Source organism: Nycticebus coucang, chromosome 12 (genome assembly GCF_027406575.1).
Source record: "Nycticebus coucang isolate mNycCou1 chromosome 12, mNycCou1.pri, whole genome shotgun sequence".
Lineage (NCBI taxonomy): Eukaryota > Metazoa > Chordata > Mammalia > Primates > Lorisidae > Nycticebus > Nycticebus coucang.
Window position 1 is genome coordinate 68,044,883 of NC_069791.1, and position 27,520 is coordinate 68,072,402.

At 39.0% G+C, this 27,520-nt stretch overlaps 1 protein-coding gene across 1 annotated transcript in view; it reads left to right on the top strand.

Annotated features, from left to right (window-relative positions):
* Positions 1 to 27,520, top strand: part of RSPH10B (radial spoke head 10 homolog B) — a 77,239-nt gene that overhangs the window by 32,660 nt on the left and 17,059 nt on the right. Inside the window, exons 8-16 of the mRNA XM_053557783.1 lie at positions 170 to 346; positions 1,232 to 1,391; positions 1,815 to 1,936; positions 5,341 to 5,530; positions 6,306 to 6,420; positions 7,991 to 8,070; positions 8,157 to 8,305; positions 13,652 to 13,759; positions 15,026 to 15,169. Coding sequence (XP_053413758.1) covers positions 170 to 346; positions 1,232 to 1,391; positions 1,815 to 1,936; positions 5,341 to 5,530; positions 6,306 to 6,420; positions 7,991 to 8,070; positions 8,157 to 8,305; positions 13,652 to 13,759; positions 15,026 to 15,169 — 1,245 coding nt within the window. The remainder of the gene's footprint in view (positions 1 to 169; positions 347 to 1,231; positions 1,392 to 1,814; positions 1,937 to 5,340; positions 5,531 to 6,305; positions 6,421 to 7,990; positions 8,071 to 8,156; positions 8,306 to 13,651; positions 13,760 to 15,025; positions 15,170 to 27,520) is intronic.

Consider the following 27,520-nt stretch of genomic DNA (forward strand, 5'->3'; position numbering starts at 1 on the left):
TTAGACTAGAAGACTGGTTAGTAAATATCTGAACTGAGAATGAAATTCAAGTCTGTATGACTCCAAAATCTGTGTTCTTTGCCTCTTCAAATTATTATCATGTTTGTATTCTACTTTAGGTAGATTCAGGTAAAAAGAGGAACTGTTTTGAGCATTTGCTTCTTTTCAGAATGGCTTTGGAACACACACATGGTTTCTAAAGAGAATCCCCAACTCCCAGTATCCTTTGAGAAATGAATACATAGGAGAATTTGTAAATGGGTATCGTCATGGACGTGGAAAGTTTTACTATGCCAGTGGAGCCATGTATGAGGGAGAATGGGTTTCCAATAAAAAACATGGTATGGTGAGTAAAGATTACATTTTAAAGATTATGTCAAGCAATTGAAATACAGTATGTCATTCTCTAATAAGTTGCATATCCCTTTTGCATAGGATAACTTACTGTTTTGTTTAGGTGACTACATGAATTTTAAAATATTTCTTCCTATCACTGATTTCTTATATATTTAGTGGTTATTTAATTAATTCTTGATATGTGTGAGGGTGGTTTTTGTTGCAAGTAACAGATGATCTAGCCTTATCTGCTATTTATAATAAAGAATAATGTGGGCAGGGTAGGTTTGATTCATTGATTCAGGGACGTCGGGATTTTTCTTCCATCTATCCATAGTATCTCCCACCATGTCAGTGTCGCCCTTCTGTTGCTCATCTCCCATAGTTGCAAGATGGCTGCTGTGGTTCCAGGTCTCACTTCCACCTGCCACATTAACTAGGAGAAGAAAAGAAACCCTTTGTCCCAGAAGTTCTCTACAAATGTCTTTTGTTGCACAGAGCTGAATTGGGTCATTTGTCCACCTCTGAATCAGTAACTGACCACTGGCCTGGGTCTCACAAATATAGAAGAGTCCCTGTTGTGTGACGGGTACCCCACTGGTCACTAGCGTCGTTTAATAAGACACAATCTGTGACCTAGAAATGTTTAAAATCAAGGAGAGGTTGTGGGGCAGATGCAGGGAGAGGAGAGGAGGAAAAGGAAGATGAAAAGCAGGAGGAGGAGGTGAGAGGATGCGTAGGGTGATATGAGGCTCCAGGAGGCAATCATGGCTATATGTTTTCAAAACAAACCAATGAAAAGCTCCAAACCCTTGAAAAAGCTATTGATGTGTATTTACCAATGTTTTTCTAAGAAAACTTCCTAAACTGCAAAAAGTTATTTTTCTATCTGCAGGGCCGACTGACTTTTAAGAATGGGCGTGTGTATGAAGGCCGGTTTTCCAATGATCACATATCAGAGTTTCCAGAACTTGAAGGGGAAGTCACAAATTACCCAGAACCAGGCCCAGAAGTTTCCTACAAAGGAAAGCAGCATAGCCGGTCCATGAGTGCTGGTAGGCAGCATTAACCAGTCAGTTGAAAACAAATTAATCCGTTTTTATCCATGATGTCCACTCAAGAAAAATACTTCCGCAAACAGAATCCTAATACTTCAGAAAGTAGTTTTCCTGTGAGCAGTTGCTCCTTATTAGGATTCTTATGTCACACTTGGATGGAAGATCATTTTGATATAACACTGAAAAAATTTTAACATTGGGGCTATTGGAGGGAGGAGAGAAGGCATTTGGCAGGATCTCAACTACTATGCATAATGCGAGGGTATTCAGCACACCCTTGGCTGGAGGGCTGTTCTACAACTTGAACTTTACCTTGGAAGTGAGAACATTTGTGCCCTCATATTAATTTGAAATAAAAAAAAAGAAAAATTTTAACATTGCTTTTCATAATTATAACCTATATTTGCCTTCATTTGCTAGAAATTATCAGAAAGCTTGATGGCAGTGAAAGTCATTCTGTGTTAGGATCAAGCATTGAACTGGATCTAAATTTGTTGCTGGACATGTACCCTAAGGCAAACCAACCAGAAGAAAAGAAGCAGGTAAAGACCTTTTTATTGTAATAAATTTAATTCTGGGAAAATAGAACTGGTGACTGCTACCAGGTATTATACTGAGTGTCTTTTATTATGCCTGACGGATGCTTTATATATACATATTATCTCATTTAATTTGCAAGGCAACCCCAGGAGTGAGCAGGCTTTATGAGAAAACAGAAGCCAGGACTGAATTACCCAGAACCTCAGAACCCACATGTCAGCTTCACACTCAGATACTCTGAAGGGCAAGCTATGGCCACCTTTTTCTGTAGGACATTAATTTTGCTTTTCATTATTATGGATTACTAGGGTTCAAAACAATGTCAAATCGTTAGAAATCATTAGGAATTTAAATAATCTTAGAGAAAATTATGTATACTTAAACCTCATTTGATTAACATCTGGCAAATTACAGCCACCAAATTACATTTTAGTATTGCAGCTCCTGCTTTGGGGGTTGGTGTGATTGATTCTTTGGTGAAACTTGCTAAAGGTGTTGTTTCCTGTAAGGCAGCCACTGGTACCTGAAACCACAAAGCATCTTTGCCCCTTTCTCTTCCTTGTTACTATCTCACTGTCCTCTCTGGTCCTGTCTGATCCCAGAATGGCCCTAGTTCTTTTTCTTTTTTTGTTTTTGAGACAGAGTCTCATTACGTTGCCTTAGGTAGAGTGCCGGGCATCACATTAAGTGATTCTCTTGCCTCAGCTTCCCACGTAGCTGGGACTACAGGCACTCACCACAATGCCCCACTATTTTTTTTGTTGCAGTTGTCATTGTCGTTTAGCAGGCCCTGGCCGGGCTCAAACCCGCCACCTTCGGTGTATGTGGCTGGCACCCTACTCACTGAGCTATGGGTGCTGAGCCAGTGGCCCCCTAGTTCTTTGAGCCTCAAAAAGGATGACTCTCCCCACCCCTGTGCTCCCATTTCCTGCTTCTGGGCCAACATTGTAATTCAGGCTCCTACTATCCCTCACCTCTGCTGCAAGATTATTGTTAAAATAGAAATATTTATTACTTTTCTCTAATTACAAAGTAATTAGATACTTGTAGAAAATATAGATAAGGAAAAATAAAAGAGAATCTTCACCTAGACAAAATCTTGTGATTGTCCTTCTGTTTTTTTGTTTTACTCTGCAGGCAGATATAGAAGTGGGATCACTACTCACATAATTTCTATTTTCATGTAATATTTAATGATAGCTATTCAGTGCCATTAAATATTCTCCTACAGGGTGGCGCCTATGGCTCAGTCGGTAAGGCGCCGGCCCCATATACCGAGGGTGACGGGTTCAATACCGGCCCCGGCCAAATTGCAACCAAAAAATAGCTGGGCGTTGTGGTGGGCGCCTGTAGTTCCAGCTACTCGGGAGGCTGAGGCAAGAGAATCGCTTAAGCCCAGGAGTTGGAGGTTGCTGTGAGCTGTGTGAGGCCACGGCACTCTACCAAGGGCCATAAAGTGAGACTCTGTCTCTACAAAAAAAAAAAAAATTCTCCTACAATATAATGTTAGATGAATTAACTAAATATTGATTTACCAAAAGGAGAGATCATATTGTTTCTATTGTTTCTCCTTAACTCCCGGAGATTATGTATATATAGCTTTCATTTTCTAGTTTCGAGTTCTTTCTGTGTCAAAACATATGAGTCTTATGAAAATATACAAAAGTAACACAAGCTCTTACAAAAAATTCAAACATTATAGAAATACGTGACACAAAAAGTGAAATAATACTGTAATTCCATATTTTAGGAATACTTTTAAACATTTGAAATGACTGTACAGCCTGTAGTCCCAGCTACTTGGGAGGCTGAGCCAAGAGGATTGCTTGAGCTCAAGAGTTTGAGGTTGCTGTGAGCTATGATGCCATAGCACTCAACCACAGGGTGACAGACTGAGAGTCTGTCTCAAAAAAAAAAATGACTTTACAATATTTTATACTATGGCAATGTGTCAACTTATTTATTTGAGACAGAATCTCACTCTATTACCCTAGGCTAGAGTGCCGTGGCGTCACCCTAACTCACAGTAACCTCAAACTCCTGAGTTCAAATAATGCTCCTGCCTCAACCTCCCAGAGTAGCTGGGACTACAGGTTGTCCACCATAATGCCTGGCTAGTTTATATATATTTATACATATTAGTTTAATATACATATATAATATATATTAGTTTAATATATATAAAATATACACATTCTATATAAATATATAGTTTATATAATCTCTCTTTTGGTAGAGATGGGATCTTGCTCTTGCTCAGGCTGGTCTTGAATTCCTGAGCTGAAGTAGTCCTTCTATCTCAGCCTCTCAGAGTCCTAGGATTATAGGTGTGAGCCACCACACCTGCTTGACATATAGCAATTTACTTAACAAATGTAGAGGGTTTTTTTGCTTTTTATTTTGAGATGATTTCAGACTTACAGGAGAATTACAGAAATCATACAGTTGCCAGTTGCCTTTCACCCAGCTTTGTCTAATGTTGATATCAAATTAACATTGGTACCCTGGTAACCAAACCACAGCCTACTTGAATCTGGCCACTTTTTCTCCTAATGCCCTTTTCTGTTCCAGGTTCCTACTCTGCCTTTAGTGTCTGTCTCCTCCTACCTGGAACAGCTTCTCTACCTGTCACTGTCTTTCGTGACCTGAGACTTTTGAAGAGCACTGGTCAGCTGTTTTGTAGAATGCCTTTCAATTTGGGTTTATTTGATGTTTTCTCATGCTTATTTGTGTTTATTACCCTTTATTAGCATCATTTTGACAAAATGTGGGTGTGCTTTTTGAGCAGGGGTTCTGGATTATTCTAGTTTTAGCCAAAACAAGCTCAAGCAAGCATGCAGTGGTTCTCCAAGCATTCGAGTTCTCCTTTCTCATCCAAATGGTTGCTTTTGCTGTCAGTTCCATGTACCCAGTGGGTATTCAGGGCTTGTGATAATCTGGCATCAACCCATCTGTCCAGCCCGTTGCCATCACTTCCCCTCCTCACCATGAACTCACATGGTAACAATAGCTAGCATGAGTATTGCTAGCGCTTTGCTCCAAGCGTGGTCCTAAATGCTTTTAATTTAGAACCACTGACTCCTTCCAGCAGCCTCTGGGACAGGTACTTTGGTTGTCCCACTTTGCACATGAGGGACTGGGGCAGAGAGAGACACAGCCTTGTTCTAGGGCACGCAGCCCTACTAGCATTCTGGGAGCACCCCACTCTGGCCACCCCAGGACCAAATCTAGCCCAAAGCCAACCTGGGTGGGCAGAAGGAAACATCTGTTGAGCTCTTACAATGGTAAGAGGTAAATGCATTACTTTACATGTGTTATCTCATTTAATTTAGAAAACAAGTGTTGTGTCTTTTACTTTTGTTCTTATTAGGCAGGATTAAGATATACATAGCTTTCTTCCTTTCAGGCAGAATATGCTGTTTTAAGAAATATTTCAGAATTAAGAAGAATCTATAGCTTTTATAGCAGCCTAGGATGTGATCACTCTCTGGATAATACCTTTCTGATGACAAAGCTTCACTTCTGGAGATTTCTAAAAGATTGCAAATTTCATCACCACAAAATAACTCTTGCTGATATGGACAGGCTATTAAGTAGTGAGTATTCTAGCACCTTCACATCTTTTGGCTTAAAAGACGGTATAATATAGTATCACCTGGAAACTGGTAAAGAGATATTGAAAGACAAGGGAAGGCAAATGTTGGGAGAAGTATTCCAAAATTAGCATATAGTCTTGTTCTCAAGGTTCTTACTTTGTGCTTAAAGAGACAGTCGTGTGAAGCAACCGCAACAGTTCAAGACCATCTATAGCAGGGATCATCAAGGTATAGCCTGGGAGTCAAAACTAGCCTAACATCACCCACAAAGCCTTCCTGGACACACATGTGCCTGTTTGTTATGTATTGTCTGTGCCTGCTTTTGGTTTCCAACACCAAGGCTGAGTGAGTGTGACAGAGACTGTGGACCACCAAGCCTATATAGTTAACATCTGGCCCTTTATAGGAAAGTTTGCCTACCTCCTCCCACCCCCATCCATAGTAAGAAAAGCACTAAAATTGTCAGATCAGAAGGAGGGAGGATCAGCAAGGGCTTAGAATAGTCTAGAAAAGACTTTAGGTAGCCTTAATAAAATGGTAGCTCAGACTACTTTGATAAACATTGGGGCAAGGTATAAGTTTCTTGGAAAGTTGTTAACAGATAGAGGTCTTTCACCTGGTACTTAATTTTTAGTTGGATGTTTATATATATTCAGAGTATTCTCTAGGATATAAGTGCTCCATAATACTTAGTTCTTTGAATTGTATAGCAGGAACAAATAAAATAGAAGCCTCTAGAAAATATTTGGCATCCTCTCCAATTTTCTTATTTTAGTCTGTAATGACATGCCAGTTGAAGACATTCATTCTCCATTTACAACAATACTTCTGAGAACATTTTTGAATTATCTCCTGCAGTTGGCTTACCACATTCACCACAAAGAATTCCAGTAAGTACTACCTGTAATTAAGGAGACAAGGGCAGAGGTAATTTGTACTGGAGTTGTAATGTTGTCGTCTTTTCTTTAATAGTCATTGTTTTTTTTTTTTAACAAAACTCTTGATATAAAAGACTAAAAATTTTCCACAAATGTTAACCACCAAGCCATGAGATACTGGATTAAAACTTTGAAAACACTTCAGTTTTTTTATTTGTTTGTTTTTGAGACAGTCTCACTCTGTTGTTTCAGGCTAGAGTGCCATGGCATTCTACAGCAACTTCAAACTTCTGGGCTCAAACGATCCTCTTGCTTCAGCCTCCTGAGTAGCTGGGACCTCAGGAGCCCGCTACAACACCCAGCTAATTTTTCTATTGTTAGTAGAGATAGGTCACATGCTTACTAGGCTGGTCACTCCTGAGCTCAAGGGATCTTCCTGCCTTGGCCTTCCAAATTGCTAGGATTACAGGTGTGAGCCACAGTACCCAGCCTTGAAAATACTTCATATCTGAGTCATTTCAGTATTGCAGATAACTTGGGATTTAATTCAGAAACAAATCAACTCTTTTAGGTCAGAATTTCCTGTTTGGTTTAGAGCAAAAATAATATTGTATTAAAAAAAATGTTTTTAGATTTACAGAAGTGCTGCCAAATTGGTTCAGAGTTAGTACTTACATACCCTTCACCCAGGTTCCCCAAATGTTAACCTCTTACACAACCATGGCATATTTATCAAAAGTAAAAAGTAGCCGGGTGCAGTGGCTCATGCCTGCAATCCTAGCAATTTGGAGGTTGAGGCAGGTGAATTGCTTGAGCTCAGGAGTTTGAGACCAGCCTGAGCTAGAGTGAGACCCCATCTCTAAAAAATAGCCAGAGGCTATGGTTAGTGCCTATAGTCCCAGCTACTTGGGAGGCCGAAACTAAAACATTGCTTGAGCCCAAGAGTTTAAGGTTGCTGTGAGCTATGACGCCACGGCACTGTACCCAGGACAACAAAATGAGACTGTCTAAAAAAAAGGAAAGAGTGAACACTGCTATCACGGCACTGATTAACTGACAGAGTTAGGATTTCCCTCGTCTTTCCACTGATGTCCATTCCTGTTCCCAGATTCCATCCGGGATCCTACACAGCATTGTGCTGTCGTATCCTCTCAGTCTCCTCCAGTCTGTGATAGTTTCTCAGACTTTTTTTTTTTTTTTTTTTTTATCATTTATGACTTTGAAACTTTAAAAAATACTGGCCCATTATTTTGTCAAATGTCCCAGGATCTTGCTGATGTTTTCTCATGATGACAATAAGGTTACAGATTTTGGGGAAGAATGCTATGGAAGTGAGCTGCCCTTCTCATCATATTGCGTGGAGTGCCTGATGTCACTTTGTCTTATTACTAGTGATGTTAACCTTGATCACTTGGCTAGAGTGGTGTCAGTCAGGTTTTTTTTTTACTGTAATCTGACTGTTTTTTCTCTTTGGGTACTGTTTGTTAGAAGCAATTGTTAAGTGTAGCCCACCCTCAAGGAGAGGGGAATTAAATTCCAACTCCCGGAGAGAGGGGTAATTACGATATCTTTTTAATCACAGAAATAGAAGCCCATCGCTTTTTTTGTGTTTTACAAAACTGATGACTGAGAACATTCTTCCAAATGCCTGTCAGGTAAAAGGTAAATATAAAAACAATAGAACTATATTTACCAGAATTTTATAAAAACATAAATCTAAAAACATTTTATGAATGTTATATTTTTAGGTCGTTTATTCCGAGAGCAACAGAAGACGCTTTATTCAATGAGTTATATTGATAAGTGCTGGGAGATTTATCTCACTAACTGCAGACCACATGTAGCTCCTCCCCACGATCTTACAATGAAGATGAGACACTTCCTCTGGATGTTGAAAGTAATCACTTAAGTTTTATGTTTATAGGCATTTTTATTTTAATGAAAGGCAAGGTTTTCTGGCTATCACATACATATAATGAAGTGGAAATCTATAATGAATTTTCATGGTCATCGAGTCTCTTTTGGCAGAAGAGAGTGATTTAAATGGTCTATGATAGTGGAAGGAATAGAAATTGATCACCTGTCTAATGTGCTTGCGCAAAGGGAAGGAGATGGCCTATGACCAAATATCTTTACTGATGCAGACCTGGCCATTTAAAGGAAGATGAGGGAACATTTATTCTGTTTTATGGAATGAAGTGTTTCCCAATCATAAAATCACAATAAAGCCAACTGAAATTTTTTAAAAATAAGGAAAGGAAGAAAGATGGGAGAATGAATGTCATTTAAAAAAATTATTGTTCATTAAAAAAGTAATTTTTAGAAGTTATTAGTTTGGAAAATAGTAAAAACATTTTATTTATACAATGTCCTCCTACTAACTATTGGTAGTTTTGTTTCAGGATACTTTTTTTTTGCAGAGTGCCGTGGTGTCACCCTAGCTCACAGCAACCTCAAACTCCTGGGCTTAAGTGATCCTCTTGCTTTAGGCTCCCAAGTGGCTGGGACATAGGTGTGCACCACCAAACCCATCTAGTTTTTCTATTTTTAATAGCCACGGGGTCTTGCTCTTGCTCAGATTGGTCTCAAACTCCTGAGCTCAAGCAGTCCATCTGTCTTGGCCTTCAGAGTGCTAGGATTACAGGTGCTAGCCACCGCGCCCAGCCTATTATTATTAATATTATTTTATTTTTTGAGAAAAGGTCTTGCTCTGTCTCCTAGGCTAGAGTGCAATGCCATCATCATAGCTCACAGCAACCTCTAAGTCCTGGGTTCAAGTGATCCTCTTGCCTCAGGCTCCTAAGTAACTGGGACTACAGATGTGTGCCATCATGCTTGGCTAGTTTTTCTATTTTTATAGAGATGAGTTCTCACTATGTTGCTCAAGGTGGTCTTAGACTTCTGAACTCCTGGCCTCCCAGCATATAGAGTTGTGTTATTATTTCAGACCTGGATTATCTACTCTCTCATTTTCTATGTGCTATGCTTACACTAAGAAAATACTTTACTACTATTTCAGGGGGTCTAGGGGAGGGATAGAAAGGTAAATACCAATATAAATCCAGAATACTTTTTTTTTTTCAGTTTGACTATTTTTAAAAAATCTTATAATCCAGTAGTCAAACTCCTGGACATTTACACAAAAATCCATAGATAAATTTTGTTTTATTTGTTTTGTATTTTAAGGTATAATTAGTTTTTACCTTTATTAAACCGTAACTGTGTACATTAATGCATTTATGGGGTACAATGTACTAGAATGCTTACATCAAACTGATTAAAAATAATCATCTCCTCACTTACTTATTTGTTGTGGTAAGACATTTATACTCTATTCTTTTTTTTATTTTTTTAACAATGCAAAAATTTTTAATAAAATCCTAGCCACTAGATTACAGCTTATCATCAAAAAGTCATACATTATGATCAAGTAGGTTTCATCCAAGGGGTGCAAGGCTGGTTTAATATACTTGAGTCCATAAACATAATTCACCATATCAACAGAAGCAAAAACAAAGACCATATGATCCTTTCAATAGATGCAGAAAAAGCATTCGATAAAATTGAACGTCCTTTTCTAATTAGAACTCTGAAGAATATGGGCATAGGTGGCACATTTCTTAAACTGATCAAAGCCAGCTACAACAAACCCATAGCTAATATTATATTCAATGGAGTAAAACTGAAAGCTTTTTCACTCAGAATTAAAACAAGACAAGGTTTATCACCACTACTATTCAACATAGTGCTGGAAGTTCTAGCCAATACAGTTGGGCAAGAGAAGGAAATAAAGGGGCATCCAAATGGGAGCAGAGGAGGTCAAACTCTGCCTCTTTGCGGACGATATGATCTTAGACTTAGAGAAACCCAAAGACTCAACCACAAGACTCCTGGAAATGATCAAAAAATACAATAACATCTCAAGATATACAATCAATGTCCACAAGTCAGTAGCCTTTTTATATGCCAATAACAGCCAAGTTGAGAAGCTCTTAAGGACACAATCCCCTTCACAGCAGCTTCAAAGAAAATGAAATACCTAGGAATACACCTAACAGAAGAGGTGAAGGACCTCTATAAAGAAAACTATGAAACCCTGAGGAAAAAAATAGCAGAAGATATGGCTGGGAAGAATGTCTCTTCTCACTGTGGTGTCCGCTACTGCTTAGCTACTGCGTGGCACTTTCTTCTCCCTTTTGAAACCAAATTATATCATATCTTTTAATCCCTCAATATCCTTTCTCTCAGAGCCTTACCTTTTGCTTTTCAATTAAATATATGCTTTACAAATTTTGATTGTTATTTTGTAATTTGAACTACCTTTTTTTAAAAAAAAATTTAAAAATTTAAAAAAATTTTCTTTAATTTAGTAAACCTTTTCAAAAATTCACTTCCACACTGACAGTGTTTCTGTTTGCACTGAGTGCAGTGATACGCATGTTTCACAGACATTTATTAGGTCACTGCTGCAGACCAGGATTGGGGTTTGGGACAGCTCAGATGAATTAATGTTTTTGCATTGATGATCCCTGAGGCTCTGACGTGTGGGTGACCAGGGTGATGGTTCAGAATTTGTTAAGCCCCTCCTTGGTCATCTGGGGACCCTTTTGTTGATTGTGCTCTGCCCAACCTGTGGAACGGCATCTGCAAAGTCAGGGGAGGGCCTGACACTTGCATGCGCACACAGGTGGTAAACACGCTCGACCGCGTGAACACACTGCAGGCTCTTCCTCGGGCCTGTGGCGGGCTCTGGTGGCTCCAGGGTTCTGAAGGGTTGTCCTCATTTGCTTCATGGTGAGTGTGCCTCTGAATGGGTGCTCCGTGGATGGGTTCCCACCACACGTACTTTCTCCTCATCTCAGCACATGTCTCCTGGGGTTGCTGGCTAAGCTTGTCTTTGTAACGTTGAATGACCCCTGTGCCCCTGTGTCTGGGCCAGTCCCTACTTACACCCTGGGGTTCCTTCCAAGGTGAACAGATACACGGTGAAGTGGGAGAGTCTGGGTCCCCTTTCGGGCCCCTGGAAGTCCAGGCGTTTTAGGTCCATGTGACCACAGGACCAGGGCCATAAACCCCAGGGTACATGTGAGAGTGAAAAGCTGGCAGAATGTATGGATACTAAAACTTTGAGTAAGGGTGAATGCTCTTCACAACTGCACATCCCTCTAAGGCAGGATGTGGCAATTTAGCCTGCAGGCATGTCACCGTAACACTTTCCCTGTCACACTGCCAGACACATTTATGTACATATTGCCTATGGCTACTTTCCCACTATAAGAGTGGCAGAACTGAATCTTTCCAATGATGAGTGTATGGCCTAAAAAGCGAAACTTATTTACTATTTTCCCTTTAAGAACAGGTTGCCAATGCCAACCGTTACAGATAAAAGCACAATTGAAGAATGATGCTCTTCGAGGAATTTTTCTAATTTATCTCAAGACTTGGGAATGATATTGTTCATCTTCAGAGTTATAATCTCACCTCAAAATGAGACACTTGTATCAAAAATGTCCCCAAATGGAAGTCATATTTCTCCTGTTAACCTTTTCGATTTTATGGATGTAATAACTACTCTTAACATTAATAATACTTCTTCGCGTTTGGTTGGCATTAATTGCACAAAAATGAACGTTTTGTGACATACATCTCCTCTCGTTTTTATGACAATTTATTATGAATTGCTGGAGTTTATTTTTAATAGTTCTTCATGCTCCAAATGAATAGAATAGTTTGAGGTAGATCTTTTCTGCACATGCCACAGCCACATTCACGCCTTCCAGGCTGTTGTTATGAGCTAGTGTGAACTTTCCCAAGGACACACAGTTGGCAAGTGGAGAATGTGAAATTTAATCTGAATCTGTATGATTCCAAACTTTATGCTTCTATCACTGTATTAGTTTCTAATGACTGCTGTGGTGAATTACTGTCACCTACTAGCCTTAAAATATACCTGTTGTCTTAGTGTTTTAGAGGTCAGGAATCTGAAATGTCTCACTGGGCCAAAACTGGGGCTCCATCCCTTTCTGGAGGCCTGGGGAGAACCCACATCCATCCTTGCCTTTCCTTCTTCTAGAGATCGCCCACACCCTCTGCTTCTGGAGATCGCCCACACCCTCCCTCACTTTCCTGCCTCCTTTTCTACTTTGAAGGATGCTTGTGATTACTGTGGGCCTAATCAGATTATGCATAATGGTCTCTCCCTCCTATTAATCACAGTCTCTTTTGCCGTGTGAGGTGACAGTTACAGGCTTCGGGGATCAGGCTGTGGACATCTTTTGTGGTGGGTGCGAAGGGAGCACACAGTCGCTATACAGACATCACCATTGCCAGCATTGGCTTTGATTGTTTGTTTTGCTTCAGCAGGAGCATAGGAGACTATGAGAAGGGGGGTAACACCACGGCACACGGGAATACAGGCTCGAGGGCTCTGGGTATACTCTATTCTTAATAGTTTTGAAATGTACCATTGCAAAAAGGAAAGAAAGAAAGAAATGTACCATTGCTTTATGCACATGAGGTAAGGTCCTACCAAATACCCTCCCTCCTCTCAACCTCCCCCATCCCCTCCCCCTTCCTCCTTTTCCCTTCTTTCTGGACTATAGTTATGTTTTACCATTCCTATGAATGTGTAAGTGATTATATATAACACTTTTCTTTTCTTTTTTCTTTCTTTTTTTTTTTTTGTGTTTTTTGGCCGGGGCTGGGCTTGAGCCAACTACCCATGGCATATGGGGCCAGCGCCCTACTCCTCGAGCCACAGGCACCACCCATATATAACACTTTTCAAAATTATTCATTCTTAAGCTATTAATTTCTGGTACATTTTCTTAAATTGTTGTATTGATACAAACTTACATTAAAATATCCAGGCTAGGTGCAGTGGCTCACACCTGTAATCCCAGCACTTTGGGAGGCTGGGGTAGGAGGCTCGCTTGAGCCAAGAGTTCAAGTCCAGCCTGGTCAAGACACAGAGACCCCCATCTCTACAAAAAGTAGAAAAATTAGCTGGGCATTGTGGTGTGCACTTATGGGCCTAGCTATTCAGCAGGCTGAGGCAGGAGGATTGTTGAACCCAGGAGTTTGAAGCTACTGTGAGATTTGATTATGCCCCTGCAGTCCAGCCTGATTGACAGTACAAGACTTTGCTTCTAGGGAAATAAAACATATATATATATATGTTTTATAGAAAAAGTTTTTCATATGTCTTAGAAAATTATGGTTCAGTTTGTTGTTTCTTTTACAGGACTTTAAAATGATAAATAAAGAATTAACACCAACAAAATTTGTGGCGGTAATAGCAGAGGATAATCCTTTCATATATGATGGAATTGATAGCAATTTTGAACTTGAGGTTTGTAAAGAGTCATCACAAATAGTACAGATTTGATTCAGACTGTTTGTTTTTACCATGGATATCAAGAACCAAGATTTGATTAAAAAATAATCTGAACCCAGATTCATAAAATTACACACACACACACACATATATATATGTCTCTCTATATATATGAAACCTGACAAGTTTGCAAACTTGCCACTGTGTGTTTACATTGCCAGCACTGTAAAACAATTCATTAAGATTTCATAACCTTGGTATATCCGTGTCTCACAGTTGTGTTCATGTTGACACGTGGTGGTATTTTGCTGAGTGGCAGTCATTATTATTGCTGTACGTTCTTGTGTGCTGTCACAGAATGTTGGAGCTTGAATTAGAGCAATGAACAAACATAAGTTTCTTATTAAATTTGGCAAGAGTGGAAGTGAAATCAGGGATGTGTTAGCCCATGTTTATGGGGATAATGCCCTGAAGAAAACAGTGTACAAAAGGATTAAACATCTTTTTGAGGGGAAAGTGACACTGATGAAAAGAGGTCAGGGTGGCCAGAAATACTCAGAACTGATGAAAACATTGCAAAAATTTATCAAATTTTGTGTCAAAATTATTGGCTAACTGTGAGAAGTATATCGGACCAAGTAAACATACCATTGGGAAACAGGAAGATCTTAACTGAAAATCTTGGCCAACAATTCAAGGCTCTTGGACACAACAATAAACCAGCTTACATGGCACCATCTGTGAGGGAGATTTTAGTCAGTACACAAAAAACTGTATTGGAATACCCTCCCTACGCACCTGTTCTGGCCCCCAAAAAGACAATGACTTTTTTCTTTACCTGAAGACAAAGGAAATATTGAAAGAAAACATTTTGATGACACCCAGGGTGTGAAGGGTAATACGACGACAGCTTTGATGGCCAGTACAGCAAAAGAATTCCAAGTTTCTTTGAAGGGTGGACTAGGTGCTGGTATCAGTGCATAGCTTCCCAAGGGGAGTACTTTAAAGATGACCATAGTCAGCAATGAGGTATGTAGTGCTTTTTCTAGGATGAATCCATGAACTTAACTGTCAGACCTTCACATACATATATGTTTGTGTGTGTGTGTGTATATATTATTGATTATTGCATTTAGAAAGTAGCAATTCATGTTGAAAAGGTAGTTATTTCAGACGTCAGGAAATAATGAATTAATAACAAGTGAACGACCAAATCAATCACTGGTCCACTTCCAGGTGTGCCAGAGTGAATGAGACCCTCTGTGTTTTCTTGTATTTCAGCTTGTTTTCCTGGAATTCTTTGAAGCCCTCTTGGGCTTTGCACTGATCTGTGCTACTGACCAAATGATTAAATTGAATGTAAATGTTTCAAATGATGATTGGTCTGGAAATAAATATGGAAGCATTTATGCAGTAATAAATCAGGTAACAATATCTTAGAATTTATAGAGCAAGAAATGGTTTTATTCTTGAATGGCTAAGCCTTCATCAAAACTATTCTGGCTTTTGTAACATTTCCAGGAAGTAATTTAAAACTTAAGAAATAATTTGTCTCTTCACACTTTCAAAGGAATATACTGGTGTGTTTTTTGTTGTTGTTTTTTTTTTTGTAGAGACAGAGTCTCACTGTACCGCCCTTGGTAGAGTGCCGTGGCGTCACACGCAGCTCACAGCAACCTCCAGCTCTTAGGCTTATGTGATTCTCTTGCCTCAGTCTCCCGAGCATCTGGGACCACAGGCGCCTGCCACAACGCCCGGCTATTTTTTGGTTGCAGTTTGGCTGGGGCCGGGTTTGAACCCGTCACCCTCGGCATATGGGGCCGGCGCCCTACCAACTGAGCCACAGGCGCCACCCTAATGTTGCATGTTTATGAAGTAAAATTCAGAAGCAATGCTGACAAATATTTTCTATTTAATCATATAAAAATGCAGAGGCCAGTTACTGGTTATGTTTTTGGGTAGGAGGGAAGTGACTATAAAGAAAAAATGGAAGAATTTGGGGATGTAGTGATGTATTATTTTTCTAGATGTGTGTTCTGCTGGTATTTACAGTTTTTGGCTATATCATTGAACTGGATTTGAGTGAGCTGAACTTTTCTAAATGTGTGATATAGTTGATACATTCAAAGTTTAAAGCATTTTCATTTAAAAAATTCAGAGCTAAAAAACCCAAAATAAATAATTATTAGTTTGTGTTTTTAGACACAACAATGTACAAAAGTATAATTTTATGACATTGATAACAGGGGTGGAGATGAGCAGAGTTTCATATGAGGAGAGTTTTAATATGTTATTGAAGTTAAGCTGGTATAAATTCAAATTAGCATGTTGTAACTTTAGAATGCTAAGTGTAATCACCCAAGGTAACTACAAAGAAAATAGGTACAGAATATACACAAAAGGAAATAAGGGAATTAAAAATGTTTCAAGGCAGATCAAGATGGCAGACCAGAAGGATCGTTCAGTGAAGCTCTCCTAGAATGAATGGGGAAAAAGAGAGAAGCCAGCATTACCTGGTGTGGTGACTTACCCAGCGCCAGAGCTCAGGGAGCACAGTGAGGAGGTGGAGCTGGATACAGCATATGATCTGGAATGGTGGAAATCTGATGAATTAGGCAAGTGATTGCAACCAGCTGGTTGTGGTTGGGAGGAAGCCTTTCTGGAGTTTTCAGTAGTTGAGAGAAGCTGCATGTGGAAAGCTTGGAAGAGTGGGCAGACTTGAACAGTACGCAGCAAGTAGATTTGAATACTGGTTGGAGTGGACTTGCCATAAGTTTGGTGGCTGGCGAGGCAGCCATACTGAGAAGGTCTCAGCGGTCAGGGGCTGCCATTGTGGGAAGGTCGTGTGAAGGTCTTAGCAGGGGCCTAAAGCACACCTGTCTTAATTCTGCCTGCTTGGATCAGAGCTCCACTCCTGGGAAGGCTGAGGGACTCCCACACCCCATAGAACTAGAGTTGGGGGGGGCACTGTGAGACTTGTCCCTGAAGGATTCCTGTGAGCTTTAAGATCCCAACCCAGCAGGGTCTGAATGCTGAGGAAATAGGTGATCACTGAAGGCAACTAAGTTTGGAATAAGGACCATAAAGGTAGTTGGCTGTGTTCTCTGTCTCCTAAAAAAACAACAGTACCACCTGGAAACATGTTGAAACATACTGTTATCAAGAACAAGGACTTCTGTTTGAAACAAAGGAAGCAGTAAGAAGGAAAAAGGAGGACAAGGAGGAGAACAAGAAGAAAGAACACATGAGGAGGAACCAACAGAAAAATTCAGGCAACATGAGAAAATAAAACAGAGGAACTTCCCCAAGGGACCATGAGGCAGCTACAGAAGAAGATTCCACCTATAAAGAATTAATGGACTTGACAGAATGGGAATTTAAAATATGGATGATAAAGACAATAAAAGAAATGGACAAGAAAATGGAAAGACAGAACCAAAAGTCAGACAAGAGATATGTAGGATATAGAAAGGATATGGTGGGGTTAAGGAAATGAAGGAGACAACCAGGGAAGGCAAAGATGCAGCAGAAAGTATCAAAAGTAGGTTAGACCATGGAGAAAAAAGAACCCGATAGCTGGAGGATAAAGTTTTTGAGTTAACTGAGGTAGTTAAAAAGGCAGAAGAGAGAGAATGCAGAACAGGCAATTAGAGAACTACGAGACTCCATGAAGCATTCAAACATACGAATAATAGGGATTCCTGAAGGGGAAGAAGATTGTCCCAAAGGAATGGAAGCCCTACTGGAGACTATCATAAATGAAAAACTTCCCAAGTTTTACTAAAGATCCTAACATACTCCTTTCAGATGGATATCAAACCCCAGATGTCATCTCAACTCAAACAGAGCCTCTCCAAGACACATTGTAATGAACTTGTCCAAAGTCAAGATGAAAGAAAAAATTCTGCAAGTAGCCAGGTGTAAACACCAACTGACCTACAGAGGCAGAGCCACTAGGATAACAGCATACTTTTCTTTCCTCCTCCTCCTCCTCCTCCTCCTCCTCCTCCTCCTCCTCCTCCTCCTCCTTCTTTTTTTAGAGACAGAGTCTCACTTTGTCACTCTTGGTAGAGTGTCATGGCATCACACAGCTCATAGCAACCTCCAACTCCTTGGTTTAGGTGATTCTCTTGCCTCAGCCTCTGGAGTAATTGGGACTACAGGCACCCACCACAATGCCTGGCTATTTTTTTGTTGCACTTTGGCTGGGGCTGGGTTTGAACCTGCCACTCTCAGTATATGGGGCTGGCACCCTACCCACTAAGCCACAGGCACCATTCCACTTTCAACATTCTTAAACAAAACAAATTTCAGACCAGAATTCTGTATCCTGCTAAACTAAGCTTCAAAATTGATTGGAGAAATCAAATCTTTTGCAGATATACAAGCACTGAGGAAATTCACCATACTAAGACCAGCTCTACAGGAAATACATAGACCTATTCTCAGCACTGACCACCACAATGAACCACCAAAGTAAAAACCCAGAAGCTAAAGGTCAAAACTTAGCTTCCACAGTGGCACAAAGGTTAAAACTACATAACAGACTTTCACAAAATAAGTAGAACTCCACCAGACTTATCAATTCTCATAATAAATGTCAATGACCTCAATTCACCACTTAAGAGGCACAGGATGGCTGATTGGATAAAAAAAAAAAAAAGAAAGCACAAGCCTTCCATATGCTGTCTCCAGGAGACACACCTAGCCTTGAAGGACAAATCAAGACTAGAGCTTAAGGGGTGGAAAACAGTATTTCAAGCAAATGGAAATTAAAAGAAAGGAGGGGTTGCAATTTTATTTTAAAATACAAGCAGATTTAAAGCAACTAAAGTTAAGAAAGACAAAGATGGACACTTTACACTGGTCAAAGGAACAATACAAAAAGAAGACATTTCAATTTTAAATATTTATGCATCCCACTTTAATGCTCCCAGATTTATGAAACAGACGGGGATGGGTCTGAGCAATATGATATCCCATAACACCATAATTTGGGGGACTTTAACACCCCTCTGACAGAACTGGACAGATCTTCTAAACAGAAACCAAACCAAGATACAAAGGACTTAAATGTGACCCTAGAACAAATGGGATTAATAAACATATACAGAACACACCATCCCACAGCTAAGGGATATACATTTTTCTTATCAGCCCATGGCACATACTCCAAAGTCAACCCCATCCTAGGATACAAATCAAACCTCAGAGATACAAGAGATTATCTCCGAGTACTACAAGCAAGCCTATGCCCAGAAATTTGACAGTGTGAGGAAATGGATCAATACCTGGAATCACACCCTCTCCCTAGACTTAATAAAAAAGAAATAGATGTCTTGAACAGATCCATTTCAAGAACTGAGATCAAAGAAACAATAAAAAAAATCTCCCAATGCTAAAAAGCCCTGGTCCAGATGGCTTCACACCAGAATTCTATGAAACCTTCAAATAAGAGCTTATACCCATATGGCAGAAATTATTCCAAAAAATCGAGAAGAAAGGAATCTTCCCCAACATGTTCTATGAAGCAAACATCACCCTGATACCCAAACCAGGAAAAGACCCAACTAAAAAGGAGAATTTCAGACCAATTTCACTAATGAATAGAGTTACAAAAATTCTCAATAAAATCCTAGCCAATAGATTACAGACAGCTACACATTAAAAAAAATCATTCATCATGATCAAGTAGGTTTCATCCCACAGATGCAAGACTGGTTTAACATATGCAAGTCCATAAACATAATTCACTGTATCAACAGAAGCAAAAACAAAGACTATATGATCCTTTCAATAGATGCAGAAAAAGCATTCAATAAAATAAAATTCAATAAAATTAGCATCCTTTTCTAATTAGAACTGTGATGAAAATAAGCATAGGTGGCACATTTCTTAATCTAGCCATATGTGACAAACCCACAGCTAATATTATGCTGAATGGAGTAAAACTAAAAGCTTTACTACTTAGAACTAAAACTAGATAAGGCTGTCCTCTATCACCACTACTATTCAACAGAATGCTAGAAGTTCTAACTAATACAATCAGGCAAGAGAAAGAAATAAAGGGGATCCAAATGGGTGCAGAGGAGGTCAAACTCTCACTCTTGCTGACAATAGATCTTATATTTAGAGAACCCCAGGGATTCAACCACAAGACTGCTGGAAGTGATAAAAAAAAATACAGCAATGTTTCAGGATATAAAATCAACATCCACAAATCAGTAGCTTTGGATATGCCAATAATGGCCAAGATGAGAAGCTAATCAAGGACACAATTCCCTTCACAGTAGCTTAAAAATAAAAAGAAGTACCTAGGAATATACATAACAAAAGAGATGAATGACCTCTATAAGAAAAATTACAAAACCCTAAGAAAAGTAATAGCAAAAGATATTAATAAATGGACGGATATACCATGCTCATGGCTGGGAAAAATCAACATTGTGAAAATGTTTATACTACCCAAAGCACTCTATAGATTCAATGCAATCCCCATTAAAGTACCATCATCATACTTTAAAGATTTGGAAAAAATTGTCATTTTTGTATGGAACCAGAAGAAACCCCATAGAAACAAGGCAATTCTTAGTAATAAAAACAAAGCTGGGGGTATCGCCCTACCAGACTTTCAGCTACACAGTAATCAAAATAGAATGGTATTGACACAAAAATAGAGACATTGACATTTGGAACCGAATAGAAAACCATGAGATAAAACTAACATCTTACAGCCATCTGATGTTTGATAAACCAAATAAGAGCATATACTGGAGAAAAGAATCCCTTTTCACTAAATGGTGTTGGGAGAATTGGATAACCACATTTAAAAGACTGAAACTGGGCACCTGTGGCTCAGTGAGTAGGACGCCAGCCCCATATGCCAAGGGTGGCGGGTTCAAACCTGGCCCGGGCCAAACTGCAACAAAAAAAAATAGCCAGGCGTTGTGGCGGGCACCTGTAGTCCCAGCTGCTTGAGAGGCTGAGGCAAGAGAATCACGTAAGCCCAAGAGTTGGAGGTTGCTGTGAGCCGTGTGACCTCATGGCCCTCTACTGGAGGGCAGTACAGTGAGACTCTGTCTCTACAAAAAAAAAAAAAGACTGAAACTGGACCCACACTTTCACCACTTACAAAAATTGATTCAAGATGGATGAAAGATTTAAATCTAATGCATGAAACAATAAAAATCCTTGAAGAAAGTGTAGGGAAAACACGTGAAGATATCGACCTGGGGAAAGATTTTTTTTTTTTTCTTTTTTTTTTTATTGTTGGGGATTCATTGAGGGTACAATAAGCCAGTTACACTGATTGCAATTGCTAGGTAAAGTCCCTCTTGCAATCAGACCTGGGGAAAGATTTTATGAAGAAGATTTCCATGGCAATTGCAACAACAACAAAAATAAACAAATGGGACTTAATTAAAGTAAAAAGCTAAAGAAACAACAACCAAAACAAACAGACAACCTTCAGAATAGGAAAAGATATTTGCATATTATGAATTGGACAAAGGCTTGATAACTAGAATCTATAGAGAACTCAATCAACAATAAAAGACCCAACAATCCCATATATCACTGTGCAAGACAGATGAATAGAACCTTCTCTGCAGAGGACAGATGAATGGCTAATAAACATATGAAAAAATGTTTATTGTTGTGCCCTCAATGAATCCCCAACAATAATTAAAAAAAATAATTGTGAAAGCAATTTACTGTATTTTTACTTATATAAAACATTATATTTTGTAAAAAAATATATATGCTTAGTGTTCCTAATCATCGGAGAAATGCAAATCAAAACTACCCTGAGATATCACCTAACCCCAGTGAGAATGATCCACATCACAAAGTCTTAAAGCTACAGATGCTGGGGTGGATGTTGGAGAGAAGGGAACACTTTTACACTGCTGGTGGAACTGCAAACTAATACAACCTTTTGACAAGGAAGTATGGAGAATCCTTAAAGAACTCAAATTAGACCTCCCATTTGATCTTGCAATCCCATTACTAGTCATCTACCCAGAAGAAAAAAAAATCCTTTTATCATAAGGACATTTGCACTAGGTTGTTCATTGTAGCTCAATTTACAATTGCCAAAACGTGGAAACACCCTAAATGCCCACCATCCTGGGAATGGATTAACAAGCCATAATATTATGTAGACCATGGAATACTATTTGGCCATTAAAAAAAGATGGAAACTTTACATCTTTTGTATTAAAGAGGTGGAATACATTCTTCTTAGTAAAGCATCTCAAGAATGGAGAAGCAAGAATCTAATGTACTCTAATATGAATGCAGCAGATGAGCTAATACGGGGTGGGGGGTAGGGGAATGAGCAAGTGGGGAGAGAGGAGGAGGGTGGTGGATGAGGGGGTCATGGTATATGGCACACCTCTTGGGGGCGAGGCACAATTGTAGGAGGGAATCTATCTAACAAATGCAATCAGTATAACCTAATTATTTGTACTCTCAAAGAATCCCAAACAATAATAAATAAATAAAAATAAAAATATTTCACCACAAAAAATTCAAGTAAAGACGAAAGAGACAGTAATCCAGGAAATGAGGGATAAAAGGTTATGAGGGAAAAAGAAAGCAACTAGCAAAAAGATGGAAGTTCCCCCCTTTAAATGTAAATGGATTAGCCAAAATAAGTGATGATCCAATGATGTCTATAAGAAATTTGGCTTTAGATCCAAAGACATAAATAAGTTGAAAGTAAAGGATCAAAAATATAATCCATGAAAAAAAGGTAACAGAAAAAGAGCAGAGTTATTTAAACTTTATTATTTATTTATTTATTTTTGAGTTAGAGTCTTACTATGTCACCCTTGTTAGAGTGCTGTAGTGTCACAGCTCACAGCAACCTGAAATTCTTGGGCTTAAGTGATTCTCTTGCCTCAGCCTCTCAAGTAGCTGGGAATACAGACGCCTGCCACAGCGCCTGGCTATTTTTAGCGATGAGGTCTTGCTCTGGCTCAGGCTGGTCTCAAACTTGTGAGCTCAGGCAATCCACTTGCCTTGGCCTCCCAGAGTGCTAAGATTATAGGTATGAGCCACCATGCCTGGCCTGTTTAAACTTTAAATCACAAAATGTTAAAAGAATTAAAGAAGGAATTATATATTAATAAAAGATTCAATACAGCAAGAAGATATAATTATAAATATTTATATACCTAATAACATATCATCAAAATGTGTGAAGCAAAAAGGACAGACATTTCTACAATAAAGGTTGGATAGAACAACCAGAAAGAAGGTAAGTAAGGAAATAGAGGATGAAACAACATAATAAACAAACTAGAGACCAGATATATACAGGACACTCTAATTAACAACACCAGAAAACATTCTTCTGAAGTATAGATGAGAAATTCTCCAGGCTAGACCATGTATTAGGTTATAAATTAAATCTTAATAAATTAAAAAATATAAATATCATACAAAAACTGAATCACAAAGAAATAGGAAATCTGGTAGACCTAAAACTAGTAAGGAGAATGACTCAGTTGTCAAAAATCTCTTGACAAAGGAAAGCCCTAGACCTGATGGCTTCATTGTTGAATTCTGCCAAATATTTAAGGAAGAACTAACACCAGTCCTTCTCAAACGTTTCAAAAAATTCAAGAATTGGAAACACTTACTAACTCAATCTATAAAGCCAGCATGACACCATTACTAAAGACAGAAAAAGACCCTATAGATCTACAAATATCACTTATGAACACTAATGCAAAAATCCGCAACAAAAATACTAGCAAAACCAAATTCAATAGCTTGTTAAAAGGATTATATACTATGACTAAGTGGGATTTATTCCTGGAGTGCAAGGATGGATCAACATATGCAAATCAGTCAATCAACATTATACACTACAATATGGTGCTGGCAAAAGACAAATATTTAGCCCAAAGGAACAGAATAGAGCCCAGAAAGAAACCCTTGCATATATGGTCAAATTATTTTTAATAAGGGTACCAAGACCATTCAACTGGGAAAAGACAGTTTTTTTGGCCAATTATCTCAAATGGTGCTGAGATAATTGGCTATCCACATGTACAAAAATAAAGTGGGACCTTTACCTAATATCATACATAAAAATGAACTCAAAGTAGATCAAAAACCTAAATATAACAGCCAAAACCATAAAACTCTTAAAAGAATTGCATAATATATAGTCTATCCTGGAGAATGTCTTATATATACTTGAGAAGAATGTTCTCTGGTGTTGTTGAGTAGAGTGCCCCGTATATGTACTATATCTAGTCTGTTACTTCTTGGATATGACACCAAAGGTGAACAAAAAAACAAAAATTAGACAAATCTGACTTCATGAAAACCCAAAACTTCTGTGCATCAAAGAACATTCTCAACCTATGGAAAGGGAGAGAATATTTGCAACTTATCTCATAAGGGATCAAAAGACATAATATAGAGAGAACTCATAAAACAATTTTTTAAAACCTGATAAAAATGGGCATTTGAATAGGCATTTCTCCAAAGAAGGTATATGAGTGGCCAATAAACACATGACAAGACGCTTATTATCACTAATCATTAGGAAAACATAAATGAATACCACAATGAGTTACCACTTCACACCCATTAGGTTGACTACTCTCAAAAAATAGAGAATAAGTGTCAGTGAGGAAGTGGAGAATCTGGAACCCTTGTGAATTGTTGGTGGAAATGTAAAATGGTACAGCCATTGTCGGAAATGGTCATTGATTTGGAGGTCTATACCCAATTGAACGCTGGGTCTTGAAGGGATATTTGTATACCCAGATTCATAGCAGCATTATTCACAATATCTAAAATGGGGAACCAATATAAATGTCCATAGACGAGCGGATAGGCAAAATGTGGTTTATTCACGCAATGGATAAAAAGGAAGGAAATATGACATATCCTGCAAGATGGATGAATCTAAGACCACATGCGAAGTGAAATAAGCCAGTCACAAAAGGGCAAACATTGTATAATTCTACTTAGATTAGGGACCCAGTGTAGTCAACCTCACAGAGACAGAAAAGCTGAGGGGAATCGGAAATGGGGAGTTACTGTTTGATAAGTAGAGTTTCAAGATGAAACTGTAAGATGAAAAGAGTTCTGGAAATGTATGGTGGTGATGATTGGACAACGGTATGAATATGCACTTAAAAATGGTTAAGATGGCAATTTCTATTAGGTATATTTTACCACAATAAAAAATTAGAGAATAAAAAAAGTGAAGGAACATAAAGACTTTTCAGACATACAAAGGGTGAAAAATTTATTACCAGAAGACCAGCCACCCACATGTTAAAAGAAGTCCTTCAGGTAAAGGGAAGATGTTAGCAGAGGGGAATCTAGCGATACCCTAACAGTGCTGGTGAGGTTTATAGCGCGTAAGAAAGTAGGACAACGATAGTGCAAAGACTAAGAGAGGAGAAATGGGAGTCTAGTGTTTTCAGGTCCTTCTACTATATGCAAGGTGATATAATACTACCTGCCCCCTGAAAGAAGACTATACCAAATTAAAGAAGTATTATATAAATGGTGGGAGTAATGGCACAGGCACCTGTAGTCCCAGCTACCTGGGAGGCAGAGTAGTGGTATCATTGATCCCAGGAGTTTGGGACTGCGGGGAGCTGTGACGGCACTACTGCCTTCCAGTTTGGGTGACAGAGAAGACTCATCTCTTAAAAACAAAAAGTGTACTATAAATCATTAAAGTACAAGAAAGTAGGATGAAAAACAATATGGTTAATAAGTCAGTGAAGGTGATAAAGTGGAATCATAAGGCATAGATTGTCAAACTGATTAAAAATCAAAACTAACCTACAATAAACTCATCTTTAAAAAATTTCAGAATATTACAGGGATACACACGTTTTCCTTATATAATTTGCTTTTGTACATTTTAAGTCAAAGTTATAAGTGTGCCCTTCACCCAGAATGTGTGCATTTTACTATCTAGGTGTGAATTAACCCAACCCTTTCTCCCCCTCCCACCTACTTGATTCCTGTTAAGTTTTACTTCCATATGTGCACCACGTACGTACGTGTTGATTAACTAGTTCCAGTTTAGTGTTGCGTACATGTGGAGTTTTTTTCCATTCTTTAGATATTTCGCTTAGAAGAATGGTCTTCAGTTTCATCCAGGTTAATACAAAAGATACTAGGTCACCATTTTTTTTTTTTTTTTTTTTTTGGGGAGAGAAAGTCTCAAGCTGTCACCCTGGGTAGAGTGCTGTGGCGTCCCAGATCACAGCAACCTTAAAGTCTTGGGCTCAAGCGACTCTCCTGCTTCAGCCTCCCAAGTATCGGAACCACAGGCACCTATCACAACGCCCAGATATTTTTTTGTTGCAGTGGTAATTGTTGCTTAGCAGGTCTGGGCCAGGTTCGAACCCGCTACCCTAGGCATACATGGCTGGCGCCCTGCCGACTGAGCTGTGGGCACCACCTAGATCACCATTTTTTTAATGGCTGAGTAGTACTCCACGGTATACATAGACCACATTTTATTAATCCACCCATGTACTAACGGGCACTTGGGTTATTTCCACTTCTTTCTGATTCTTTGCAATTGCGAATTGTGCTGCTATAAATATTCAAGTGCGTGTCTTTTTGAAAAAAATGTATTTTTTTCCTTTGGGTAAATACCTGGTAGTGAGATCACTTTTAGTTCTTTGTGGTATCTCCACACTGCTTTCCATAGTGGTTGTACTAGTTTGCAGTCCCACCAACAGTGTATAAGTGTTCCTTTCTCTCTGCATCCACGCCATCATCTGTTATTTGGGGTTACAATAAATCCATCTTAAGTATAAAGACGCGAAGAGGTGAAAAGTAAATAGTACAGACAAAACACTATTCAGTGAAAGCTAGGGTGGCTATGTCAATATCAGGCATTAATATCCTCCCTGGTATGACCAGGGATAGGGTGTCACTTCACAGTGACAGAGGGGTTAGGGAAGTAAAAGGACTTAAGAATCCAAAATAGGTATGAATATTGTCACAGAGCTTCAAAATACATTAAAAAACTGATAGTGTAGAGAGAGAAACAGACCAATTTACAATGATAGTCAACCCTACTCTTTTTTTTTTCTTTGAGACAGAGTCTCAAACTGTTGCCCTCGGTAGAGTGCTGTGCTGTCGTAGCTCACAGCAACCTCCAACTCTTGGGCTCAAGCAATCCTCTTACCTCAATTTTTCTATTTTTAGTAGAGACAGGGTCTCATTTTTTGCTCAGGCTGGTCTCGAACCCTTGAGCTCAAGCTATCCATCCACTTTGGCCTCCCAGAGTGCTAGGATTACAGGTGTGAGCCACTGTACCCAGCCCCTACTCTTAATTAATAGAGCAAGTAGACAGAAAATTAGTAAGCATACAAAAACTTGAATAACACTATTAAGCAACTTGATAAAAGTGACAACAGCAACAGAATCCACATTGTTTTCCAGTGTATATGAAACATTTAGCAAGATAGATCATATCCTGGGTCATAAAACAAGTCCAGTGGTTAGGCTGGGCACGGTGACCCATGCCTGTAATCCTAGCACTCTTGGAGACTAAGGCTAGTGGATTGCTTGAGCTCAGGAGTTCAAGACTAGCCAGAGTAAGAGTGAGAGCCTGTCTCTACTAAAAATAGAAAAAGCAGCTAGGCATTGTGGTAGCCACCTGTAGTCATAGCTAATCAAGAGGCTGAGGCAAGAGGATTACTTGAGCCCAGGAGTTTGAGGTTGCTGTGAGCTATGATGAATACCGGGCACTCTACCCAGGTTGACAGAGTG